Source organism: Ranitomeya variabilis, chromosome 4 (assembly GCF_051348905.1).
Source record: "Ranitomeya variabilis isolate aRanVar5 chromosome 4, aRanVar5.hap1, whole genome shotgun sequence".
NCBI lineage: Eukaryota > Metazoa > Chordata > Amphibia > Anura > Dendrobatidae > Ranitomeya > Ranitomeya variabilis.
In genome coordinates, this window is record NC_135235.1 from 290,867,794 (window position 1) to 290,880,592 (window position 12,799).

General features: G+C 41.9%; 1 protein-coding gene across 2 annotated transcripts in view; it reads right to left on the reverse strand.

Moving 5' to 3' along the window:
• Positions 1 to 692: 692 nt before the first annotated feature.
• SLC35E2B (solute carrier family 35 member E2B) overlaps positions 693 to 12,799 on the reverse strand; it is a 51,349-nt gene continuing 39,242 nt past the window's right edge. For both annotated transcript variants that reach the window (XM_077250173.1, XM_077250174.1), the window contains exons 3-9: positions 11,885 to 12,020; positions 10,059 to 10,186; positions 8,875 to 8,995; positions 5,154 to 5,207; positions 4,129 to 4,201; positions 2,462 to 2,607; positions 693 to 1,460 (exon numbers count right to left, since the gene is read on the reverse strand). In XM_077250173.1, coding sequence (XP_077106288.1) covers positions 1,229 to 1,460; positions 2,462 to 2,607; positions 4,129 to 4,201; positions 5,154 to 5,207; positions 8,875 to 8,995; positions 10,059 to 10,186; positions 11,885 to 12,020 — 890 coding nt within the window. In that variant the 3' untranslated portion in view covers positions 693 to 1,228. The remainder of the gene's footprint in view (positions 1,461 to 2,461; positions 2,608 to 4,128; positions 4,202 to 5,153; positions 5,208 to 8,874; positions 8,996 to 10,058; positions 10,187 to 11,884; positions 12,021 to 12,799) is intronic.

Here is a 12,799-nt window from a genome sequence, read left to right on the forward strand (position 1 = left end):
TACCATTATGTGAAATGATTTCTTGTTGGCATATAACACAAATAGATAAGGTGTTTGTATACATGTAAAACATTTTCTAAAGTTATTTTTTTCAATGTATTAAAAGACAAAAGGATAAGTGGAGCTGATAAAGTACAGGAACCAAAACTATGCCCTGAGCTCAGCGCGAGCACTCTAGGTGCTCCTATTACACAGTTCTTGTCCCCAATAAATACTATGGCTCTATGCATGCAGATTTCTTCAATCTGATCAGCTCTATAATGTTGAGAAATTAGCTTTTAATCCACAGCGTTTCACATATCAATGTGGCAGGACGAGTCCGGCAAGGCAGCTCTCCCCCCAGACTTGTCCTGTCTCCAATCTTCTAGCCATGCCTCTCCGAGTGGCACTGACGAGTATGGTTTGCAGCCTGTCCTGTTGGTCTTCTAAGAGGGACTGTTTAGATGACCAATGGCAGGGCAAGTCCAAGGATAGGGACTGATCGTGCCTCATAAGCACGTGCAACACTCGGACCCCCAACGACCTGATCATTAATACCAGATCGGTGGGGGTCCAACGCCTGGCAGTGGCCAGATGTAAACTGTAAGGCTTTACCATACACTGCATATGGCAGGTCTCAGCTCCTACTCAATAGTACATTACACACCGTTAGGCTTCCCCCTATTAGTCTCCCTGCGTCATTTTATATCTGGCCTGGAAAAAACACCTTTATTGTTAACGTAAACACTATTAGACCAAGAAAAAAAAGATTTTAGTAATATAAAAATATTGAAAACTGGACAAAAAAAAAAAAGATACAGTCAGTACACAGCACATTGCCTGGTCCCTACGTACATCCGCTAGCTCTGCATTGCTGCTTGCTTCCATTTCCATAGTGGTACGTCCCACGTTGCAGCCGCTGGGCTGGAATGTTATTGCACCCACTGGTATGGCTTCAACTAACTATCTGTCCATCAAGGGTCGTTTAGGAACACGCAATTAGTCACATAACCGCAAGTGATGCTCGCTAAAATATCAGCCTGAAAAATCTGGGAAAATGGAAAAATATCAGGTATTATTTGTACTGAGCTCCTGCGATATCCAACGTCAGAGCTGCAGCCACTGCAAGATCTTCTACCATTACCTCCGGGTGATGGTGACATGATGGCCGCCCTATAGCATCAGAACAACAGTTAATATTAGGGTGAATGGCAGAGGAACAATGGCCGTTATCACAGCAGATTCCTTGTTATTTTTCGTGTGATTTTTGGTCCTGTCCTATTAGTGGTTCGGAGTCCTCGCTGTTGAACGAGGCTGTCATCATTCGGATGGATTCTCGCTGGTGCTGCCGAGCTTTGTTGTAGAGCAGGACGCCGATGATCACCAATACGGTCCCAATGGCAGAAAGGCTGGTGATTTTATTTCCAAAAACAATAATACTGAGCCATATAGAAAGTGCGTGCTTCACAGTGCTGGCGACGCTGAAACAACAGAGGCCACGGGTCAGAAATCAGGTTGTGTGTGCAGTGAAAACTTTGATCATATATTTTTTTTTTCTCAGTTGTATCAGAAAATCTAAGAAGTTTTGTCATGCTCCCAAAACACTCATTAACTCCATACAAAAATACCCCAAAACCTATGACGCCCATGTGAAATGATTTTCCATGTCCATCTTCTGTGTTATCGACAGACAGAACCGATACCCATTATAATCTTTCGTGTTGTTCACATGTCCATGCCTTTATTTTTTTTCTCTCTTCCCATTTCTACCATTTAATGGGAAGGAGAAGTGAAATTTTATTTATTTATTTTTTTAAAAGCACCACTCCAGTGGGTTTTTTTTACCAGTGGAGTGGTGCCATAATCTAATTTCCCTGCCCCCGTCTTATACTTATCAGCCGCCATCTTCATCTCTTAATTAGCGCTGCTCCCGTCGGTCTCCAGCAGTTTGTGACCCGCCAGATCGCTCCGATATTTGCTGGGCGATCGGGAGGTCACAACTCAATGTAAACCTACGAGAGCAAGAACGAGACTCTCATAGACTTACACAGAGAGCTTGTACCGTTATCTCCGGCTCCTGGTGAGTCAGGACTTGTGCAAGATGGGAGTACGGGACCTGAGCGACGCTGGGAAGTATAAGACTAGGGTCAGAGAACTTACGTTAATGGCACCGCTCAAACAAAAAAAAAAACCTGCTGGAGTGATGCATTAAATACAAAAAAACCAGATGACACAATGTTGGTAAAAACTGACATTCAGACCAAATACCAATGAGAGTGATGGAAACTGTTTCGTATTTTTCACACAAAAAAATGGAAGACATAATGGGGTCTAAATATACTTGTATCTCATTTTTATTGTATTTTCTACTCCTTCCCAATCCACTAATCGTCCAGCCTATAGATTTGGGTTCTGATCCGGCTTTGTCATACTTGAAGACATTTCCATTACTTAGATACACACAATGTAGTCGGTTTAATACCTGAATGTGACGGGGGATATCTTCCCCATCAGTGCATATGCTGTGACGCTTTGTAAGTGGAATAAGACCCCATCGATGAGAAGTAACACGATGACGTCCCAGTTGTAGCTGAATCTTCTGCCATTTCTCCCAATCAATGGCATGTCCTATGGCAAACAGATACAAAGCTAAGAAGACCTGAATGATTGGATTGTCTACACCTTCTTGTATAGACAAAAATTGTAGAAAAAAAAACAAACAACCATGCATATAGATGCCATCACTTTAAAAAGGAGTCTTCCAGCACAAGATGACTGTTCAAACCAAGCACAGGCTGCTCGTATGGTCGAGCAGTTCAATGCACCTTCCAGTTTACTTGTTTCCCATCTACCTTCGCCTGTACTATGGCTTCTATAAAGCCAAAGCTGACAAACAAGAGCCGGTGGAGACAGAAGGAAAACAAGCCAGTGGGAAGGGACACTGGATTACTTCACCACGCCTAGAATGTACAGAGGAGCATTTGTGCTTGGTTTGAACAGTGATTTTGTGCTGATAAGACTGCATTTATCTTCTTGAGGAAGTCCTTAAAAAAAAAAAAAAAAGAAGAAACAGACCCCAGAGATGTCCTATTTAGGTGGGTCCGGTCTCAAGCTTGCAAACCTATCATTGCATTGTTTTCCCTACCATGGGGGATGAGAAAATGTCAATGCAGAAAATTATTAAAAATGTTTAAATTAAGTTTTTATGTTTTTTTTATATCACTATATTAAAAAGTATACAGAAAAAACTTGCAATTTTCACACTGGCCACTAGGGCACCTTCCTGCACTGATACACTGCCCCTATTGAAGTATTTAATGGGCATGTGCGGGTCAGGACAATGGTAATTATGAAAGGAGGAGGAGGAGGTGAGTTGTGATATCACCTTTTATGAATGCTGTGTTATCTACTGTGCATACAAACCTTATCTGTCTTATATTTGGAAAAAAAGAATGTCTTCAACATAAAAACCTGATGTAAACAATAGGTTGCCTAATGCCTTTATGACACGCCTTAGTTTTTATAAAGGGTGCCAACGAGATCTATCTCCACATCCTTGTGGGACAACACCCAGTCTTGCAAAATAATGATGATATTTATGTAATTCATCCTTAACTATTAGTAATTGCTGCATCAGGCACAAGGAAAATCTCACTTTTTCATGGTCATTGAGTGTTGGGGTTTATGTTGTATTATTTAGTATATGTTGATCTTCTGCTTGGAACGCTCCTCCGATGAAGGGCTTCAACTTCTGCCCCTTTATAGACAGTCTTTTGGGTGACGGCCCTGTGTACAGGTAAATGGGGTCTGTAGTCTGCTCCTATACCTCCACACTGTACCCCAACAGAGGCCATAAGACGCTCTTTTAGCACCTGTTGAGTTAATGTGGGGGTCCATGGATCAGTCGGTGAACGTATTGTGGACTTTAGTATTATGAGTGCTAAAAGACAGCAGTAGCAACCTCTGTGACAGCAATGAACACGCTGAACCCTGGATTCTCTGTGTGACTGTACTTTTGCTATGTACATTACACCTAATTGCGTTATGACACTATGGCGTGATACTGCAGAAAACGTCGTAAAAGCTGGATTCTGGCCAGATTTTACTGTCGTGATGGTTCACCTGTTTCCAGAAGTGTCCATAACTTACCATCAAGAAAATCCATGTTGGGACTAACAAGATCACCGCTGCTGCACTGGTGTAAAACTGCAGTTCAGGCGGTCTGCAAAAAAAAGAAATAAACACAACTTCACTTACAAAAGGCAGGAAAAATGCAATCTTAAAAAAAAAAAAATAAAGCTTTGTTGCATTACCAGGAATAGAATGGTATTCTGCATTCATACACCCAGGAAAGAAAGAATAAAGTAAAAAAAAAAATAACTGTACATTCCATCGCTTTCAGGAGCACCTACATGTTCCTCGTTTACCTCCATTGTGCTGTGAGTCTTCATCAATTATCTGATCGCACTAGGAAGAACATTAGTCTATGGGGCCGTGTACATGTCCAATTGTTTCCTCGGACCAAACTGGTCCAACGTAAAAAAAAAATTGATGCATGCATGATGCATATTAGATCTGATACTCAGATCACACTCGGCCATGCAAGTCAACGAGTCCATGGAAAATAGACTGCACTCTGAGGACATCTCAGTGCAATTTCTGCGCACGTAGAAGATGGTGAGAAAAAAAATCTAAATTTTCTAATCATCCAAGACAGTCCGACCACACACTACAACCACGAGCTGCACCTAGCCTAGTGACTATACCTGTCCTGACTAAAAAAGCTATACATCTGTTTGCGTGCATAATGATGTAGGGACAAACTGTAAACCATCCTGGCATCTTCCCTTCCCTAAATTCATCAACCTATTGCAACTCATTCAAATAAACGAAAAGCAGGAACTTTCTGCTAGAGAAACCAGAGGAAAAAATAACTGGAGTACTGGAGATTTGCTTAGAGGAAATGACAACACCTGAAGCCTTTTCTGCATAGACGCTTTTTAGAAGAGGCATCCAGAGCGCTTAGCTCGTCCCAGCACTGAACAAGTAGGGGGATACTGAGAGAACTGAAAAGTTTTGCCTTCCTGTACATGATTTAACTTTGAAAATGGTGGACATACCCTATTCCCTTGGCTCTTAGGCAGCTAAAATAACTTAGGGTACAAAATACTTACGAAAATTTGTATTTATCGCCACTGAGGAGTTTCTTGGAGAAGACATTCTGCAAGCTGAAATGACAGGTACAATATAATCGTTAAACTAAAGAATATAGCAGGAACATCATACTTTTATGGGCTGAAGAAGACACAGGAACATCACAATCAACCATTCCTGGTTAGTTTTACAATCTTCTTCACTAGAGTTAAGAGGATCTCCCGAAATTTGATTCAGGCAGGTTTGCTCAATTCAGGAAAGAGATTTGAATCACATCGAATAAATTCACGGCAAACAGAGTCTGCCAGGAAGAGGGTAAACAGATATACTCTTATGCAGACCTCAGCCCACTCTATACTTGTTCTGTTGACCCTCCGATCAGCCCCACTTCCTTCTCCGATCAGCTCCACTTCCTTCTCCGATCAGCTCCCCTTCCTTCTCCGATCAGCCCCACTTCCTTCTCCGATCAGCCCCACTTCCTTCTCCGATCAGCCCCACTTCCTTCTCCGATCAGCCCCACTTCCTTCTCCGATCAGCCCCACTTCCTTCCCCGATCAGCCCCACTTCCTTCTCCGATCAGCCCCACTTCCTTCTCCGATCAGCCCCACTTCCTTCTCCGATCAGCTATCCTTCCTTCTCCGATCAGCTCCCCTTCCTTCTCCAATCAGCTTCCCTTCCTTCTCCGATCAGCCCCACTTCCTTCTCCGATCAGCTCCACTTCCTTCTCCCTGTGGTCTTCTGGATGGCGTCGGGACTCATTAAACCCCTCACACTCATGTAGGGTGTGATGTTGATCATTTATGTAAATGCACTTCACGTGACAGAGTGGCTAGTAGTCAGTGGCAGCGCCCAATGGAAGACCGGTGACAAAAGAAGAAGGAGGAGTGGCGGCTGCAGGAAAAGTGTGGAGGGCCAAGGAAAGGCAAGTATAAGAATTTGTTGGATTTTTTTTAACCCCTACCAGGCCATCAGGATTCAGCCCGGATGGCTGTGGAAATGTAATCTTCAAAAATTAGAATTCATTAAGAGTCTAAATGTTTGGGGGGAAATTCATAGTGAATTTGAGTAGTATAGAATGGTTTTGCTCACCTCTAGTGGATAACATTTATTATGAGTTATGCATCCAGGCGTTGATTCTGTATCTGTTGCTACTATTTAATTCCACAGTCTGATGACCCTTTCCTTTACTAACGCTCATCTTGGCCTCAGGTGCCTTTTTCCAAAGCTGAATAAGCCTCTATTTTTTTTTCATTATAAAGCTAGGGTCACACGACCGCTTTCTCTCCATCCGAGAAAATCAGACCAATTATGCTACTCACACTCTGATCAGATTTTGATCGAAGTGGGATCTTCAAAGTCTTTCTTGACTGCTCTTCCTGTAAAACCAGTTGGTTTCCATGAAACTCCGGAACAACATGAATAACTAATATTTTACATTATATCTAATATTTTCAAAAACTATTGATGTGAACGTTACAGACATCGTAACTTTTTGACTATTTTTTACAGAAATTGTCTTTTATTATCAGCATTTGAACCATTAAACAGGAGGATATAATGTCTTGGTGCAAACATGTGATTATGTTTTCACCATTTCATGTTTGCACAATAAAAAGGTAAATGTATGTGTGGAAATTTACTGCAGAATTTCAGAGCATATTTGCTTGTGAAAAATTTGCAGCCTATGAGCAATACCAGGTGGGTAGATGAGATTTAAGAAAAAAAAAAAAAATGTCAGACGTGTTTCAGAAAATTTCAGCACAGAAATTGACATGCGGAGCTGATTTTTTATATTTGCAGCATGATAAGTGTTTGCACAGCAGAATTTGCATGTTATTAATGTGGATTATGCAGCAGATTTGCTGCAAAATCTGGAATGGTATTTGTGAGGATCCAATTTTTACAACGATAATTAGTGCAGTTCTACCACTAAGATCTCTTTGCCTCCTAGCACTGATTTTGTGTAAAGGTACCTTCACACTGAGCAACTTTACAACGAGAACGACAACGATCCGTGACGTTGCAGCGTCCTGGATAGCGATCTCTTTGTGTTTGATACGCAGCAGCGATCTGGATCCCGCTGTGCCATCGCTGGTCGGAGCTAGAAGTCCAGAATGTTATTTCGTCGCCAGGTCGGCGTGTATCGTCATGTTTGACATCAAAAGCAACGACGCCAGCAACGAGCATAGGGGGCGTCGCAGCGTCTCCTTCTAGCCAGTCGGTACACTCCGGCTGTTTGACATGGAGCCAACAACCAGCGAGAACGATAAGTGAGTCACCGTTACGTCACTGGATCGCTCCTGCATCGTTCTGGAGTTGCTGTGTTTGACGTCTCTACAGCGACCTAAACAGTGACGCTCCAGCGATCTAGTTTAGGTCGGCTCGTTGTCTATATCGCTGCAGCGTCGCTGAGTGTGACGGTACCTTAACATTATGGCATGGGTAGCAAGCCAGCACCACATCATAGCTGCTGATTGGACATTGGGAACTAAAGAAGATCTTTCGCCAAATGTTTTATGTGGACCTGGACACACCATGTAATTTCAGCTGCAGAGCAAGAATAAACCTTTTTTTTGTTTTTTTAATTTTGCCTCTCTGTTGTGGAGATATAAGAAAGTCAAATATTTGGCGCCTAATGAGTTGACACCCACTTGGACTTAACTTTAGTTATCAGATACTTTTTGTGTATTTCTGCCTCCTCTATGACATTGACCAATCATAAGCAGGCAGCAACATAGTGCAGAAGGACCTGTGATGATGTCATCAGGGTGACATGACGTGAGTTCACATGTCCTGCCAGCCGGAGCGTGAAACTTACATATAGATTGCACAGCACAAAAGCTCCAGAAATATTAAATGGAGTTAATAGCTCCACACTTCAGTGCAATATCTTCAGGGCATACTTAGGCTGCACACTCCTGTTGGCAGGACCTGTGGACTCAAGTCATATGACCATGATGACATCATGCATCCTTTAGCACTTATATGTTGCTGCCTGCTTATGATTGGTCAGCATCATACAGGAGGTATAACTGTAGGCCCCCAGTGAAAAATATCTAATAACACCCACATGAGCGTAATTTTAGTTAGCTCATTAAGTGCCAAATATTTGGCTGCTAATCACTTCCCAAAAGAAACAAAATAATAATGATAATAATAAAAAATAAAAAAAGGGAGTGGGGGTATTTGCGCTCTGAAGAAACTTACATTGTGTGTCCATGTCCACATGGAAAACTTGGTGGAAGGACCACACCGAAAAAATAGTGAAATTATATGCTACTGCAACGCAACAATTTTATTAATCCCGAGTGTTTAATTAATAAAAGACATGAAAATATATATATTAGAAAGTTATTTTCAGCTTTACAAATGAGACTAAATAGATATGATTTTATCATAACGTCACCCGTCGGTATTGCAATGTGGCTATAGGATGCATCATCACACAGCAATGTGTGCCAGATAAGCCAAAGGAACAGTGAGAAGGTGCCCTAAAGGTTTGTTGTTAAAAAACAGAAAAAAAAACCAAATTTGTTTCACTCAACCTTCCCAGGTCCAGCGCTGAGTCTCTGCCACTGCTCCTGAGGTCTGCTGTTGTACAGTGCTAATATCACGTCGACAGCACTGCAGCCAATCAGTGGGATCAGCCCATGTAGATGCAAAAGGACACAACTTTTCTGAAAACTGAAAACCCCTTTAATGGCATCTCTCACAATCCAGGAAGGCACAATGTTATCTTACCAGTCCATGATATTTGTGGATAATGCTGCAGTGAATCCAAGCACATTAAAACTGACTTCGGTTGCAGTACAAAGGGCGAGCCCTGCCATGACCGGTAAGAGGGACAGATTCACCATCATTCCTGTAGAGACCAAAGGAATCAGGAATTACGAGAAGTCAGAAGCGACACCCGACCCATACAATAAGGAACATATACTGTACCTACACTACAGCCCAAGCTGTGGTGTATAGGGACTGGGGGGACTGCTACGGCTACCAAAAAAGTGTAAAAGGCCTAATGTTAACTACTACGCGGCAGAAGGGCACTGCTGTAACCAAGGGCTCTATTGTGACTACTATGGGGAACACATGACCTCATATGAACCAGCAAGCAAAGGGAAAACCATTGCTTTGACCCATAAGGCTTCGTGCATACTGAGTTCTTTAAGAGACTTTTGGAACAAGTCAGCACTTTAAAAGAAAAAAAAAAACACGCTTGAAGGACTCTTAAGATTTATTTCTATTGTAAAACATCTTCCTGTTCAGTCTTTTAATTGTTTTTCATTAAAAAAAAATAAGAAAGTGACCGATCAATTTTTATTGGCGGTTATCGCAATAGAAGCTTAAAGGGCCACTGTCACCCCCCCCTCCAGCCGTTATAAACTAAAAGAGCCACCTTGTGCAGCAGTAATGCTGCAGTCTAACAAGGTGGCTCTTTTAGTTTTAGGTTCAAGCATACCCCAAATGAAACGTTTTTATACTTAGCCACAATTCCTGTCTCTAGCCACGTAGGCGGGTCCTCCCTCCCCAGCTTGGCCAGCTCCTCTGCCGTCACTCACATCTTCCTGCGCTTGTGAATTGTGGCTAAGTATAAAAACGTTTTATTTGGGGTATGCTTGAACCTAAAACTAAAAGAGCCACCTTGTTAGAATGCAGCATTACTGCTGCACAAGGTGGCTCTTTTAGTTTATAACGGCTGGAGGGGGGTGACAGTGGCCCTTTAAGGTGAGGCTACAAAAAGCCTAAAACAGGAGGAAATCTACACAAAAAAATATTTGCAGAAAATGTGTCAAAACAACAAAAAAACACTAAAAAATACAAAATAGATGGAGCTTTTTCTGAAGAACTTTCTGCTTGAACTGTCACTAAAACTCCATGTGCACAATGCCTAAGAAGAGGCTGATGGTAAAGCAGCGGATACTCACCGGTGTACTCTCCTAAAATCAGCCTGGACATTATGACTGTAAAGATGGGGGCTGAGCTTTTAACTGTTTCTGCAAACGAGACGGCTACATTCTTCAAGCTCACCAGCCCCAGGACCACAGTGGAGAACCTGGAATATAAGGAGCGATCATAGTTCAAAAAGCAGACAAATGAAAACTAGCATTATTTTGGACACACACATAATAAATAAATAAATAAATATATATATATATATATTACACACTGCATGTTATGAGGCTTATTTCTCTGTGGGTCTCGGTACAGTAAATCAGACTTTTTTCACTGCTTTGATAAGAGAGAGTAGGAATCTTATTAGATGAAAGAGTGCTAACAGTTGTTACACAATTAATAAAAGATTTTATTGTCCAAACGAGATTTTTTGGGGGGTAGGTGCACGGAGGTACACACCACTTGTAAAATGCACCTCTTAATAAATCAGGAGCTTATTACTCCAAAACAATGCAAGTTTTAATAAATCAGGACCTATGTTTTCTCAGAAACACCAACCTGGCTGCAATCACTTATTCTTTAGTTTGTGCTACCTGTGATTTGGGCAGCATGAATTGATTAGTAGGTGCCTTTAAAGACACTAAAAAAATAATAATAATAATTCCATGTGAAAACTGATATGGAGGTGTGCATCTGTCAATTCTTCCTGCAAATGTCACTTTTTGCAATGTTTAGGGTGAAATCCAAAGCAAAGCCGCCACAAGATATCCAAGTAACACATGCAGTATTTTTCTTGTGGAATAGAATTACAATTTTCAAAATATTTTTTTCCTTCCCTGTGTGGACAAATTCTAAAGATAAAACAAAAATAAAGGGCGCTGCACAACAAATATATTAAATAGACCTGCTGCAGCAAATATTAAGACCTAACTACCAAATAGGCCAATATCAGGCAAAAAAGCCAAAATAAATCTTCTATATGTGAAAATACTTGCGCTGCAGGTACATTAAGAATTCCCCTTAGAGTTACAAATAATAACAATAATGATCCAGGATAGCGCAGAAAGAATTTTGTACCGGAGAGTACCTAATAGTATTCCTTTCACACACTTTTACCTTGCTCTAGTGTGGTGGTTACAAATTTCCATAAAGCCTTGTCGAAGGTCCTTGACGTCTTCAGATTGCCATGTTGATATCTCCAGACTTTGCTTGAATAGATCCGCAAACCTTCCAAGATGTAGATAATGAGGTGTAAACCTGTCCCGGCCGGTGACAGGCACCTCTATTCTGTTGTGAATAGTTACCCGCTCACTGACCAGTGATGCGCGCTTCCAATAGCAGCTTGCCGGCGAGGTGCAGTGAAGCTGCAGGACCTCGCGTGACGTCACAAACACGTGATGCCTCACGTGATCGGCTAGAGGGTGAATACGGACTGCACCATAGACCAAAATTCATCCGACGCGTTTCGGAGTCAACAGACTCCTTCCTCAGACCTTCGACAAGGCTTTATGGAAATTTGTAACCACCACACTAGAGCAAGGTAAAAGTGTGTGAAAGGAATACTATTAGGTACTCTCCGGTACAAAATTCTTTCTGCGCTATCCTGGATCATTATTGTTATTATTTGTAACTCTAAGGGGAATTCTTAATGTACCTGCAGCGCAAGTATTTTCACATATAGAAAATTCTAAAGATAATAAATAAAAAAAACTATAGTGAAATGGTCCATCCTTGTGACAGATTCCCATCAAAGCATATTCTGACATGAGAAGATAACTTTGGTGGAGTCGGTCTTGTAGAGAGTTGGATGCTCCCAGTCCCTGTGGGTTTTTCACAATATCTTCACGTGGATATTTACCGCATAATCCCCACAAACAGCATTATCATGAGGAAGTTTGAGGGGTAACTGAGACGAGTCTTATGTTGATATAAGCAGCAGGGAATGAACATCTTGATGCAGCCGATGAACGTCGTTGTCAACATTTGGATGGCACCTGCAGAAAAGAAAAAAAAACAGAACAGACGTGAATATCATGAAAAATTAGTGTGTAAGTAGAAGATGTTGTCAATATTGAACAACCCTTTTCTTTTTTGTTGCCCATGAAGGTAAGAAGGGAGTCTACAATACATCAGCAAAATATTGAGGTACGGCAAAGAGCGGATGTCTAGTGTCACTAAAGGGGCTGTGCACTTGTGAATGGGCCCAGAGAGAGCAGAGAATGGTTTGGGGTAAAGTTTGGTGTCCATACCGAACACTGACTGTTCGGGCAAGGAGTTCACCAGAAAGTGTTTCATATTGCTCAGGTTCAGCACTCCAAACATTGGATGTTTCCCACGCCGTCATCTGCATGACAGCGTGAGAAACACTGGCGGCTCCGATTGGCAGCAAGATTATTACCGCAGGTCAGAGAGCAGCGTGAGCCAGCAGCTGTGACCGGAGGTAAAAAATTTACCTCCGGTCACAGGCAGTGGCTGATGGGAGTACTACTCACATCAGCCTACGCCTGCTGTCACTAATAACAGGGAGAGCAGGCGCCACTGATGGGAGTATTCATCAGCTGCCACATGCGCAATAATTAATTAAATTTAAAAAATAAAACGCGGTGGGTTCCCCTGTATTTTTGATAAACCGCCAGGCAAAACTGACAGCTGCAGGTTGAAACCCTCAGCTGTCAGTTTTATCATGGCTGGTTATCAAGAATAGAGGGGTCTCCACACCATGTACAAAGAAAAAATGTAAATAAAAATAAAAAAAAAATGGCATGGTGTCCCC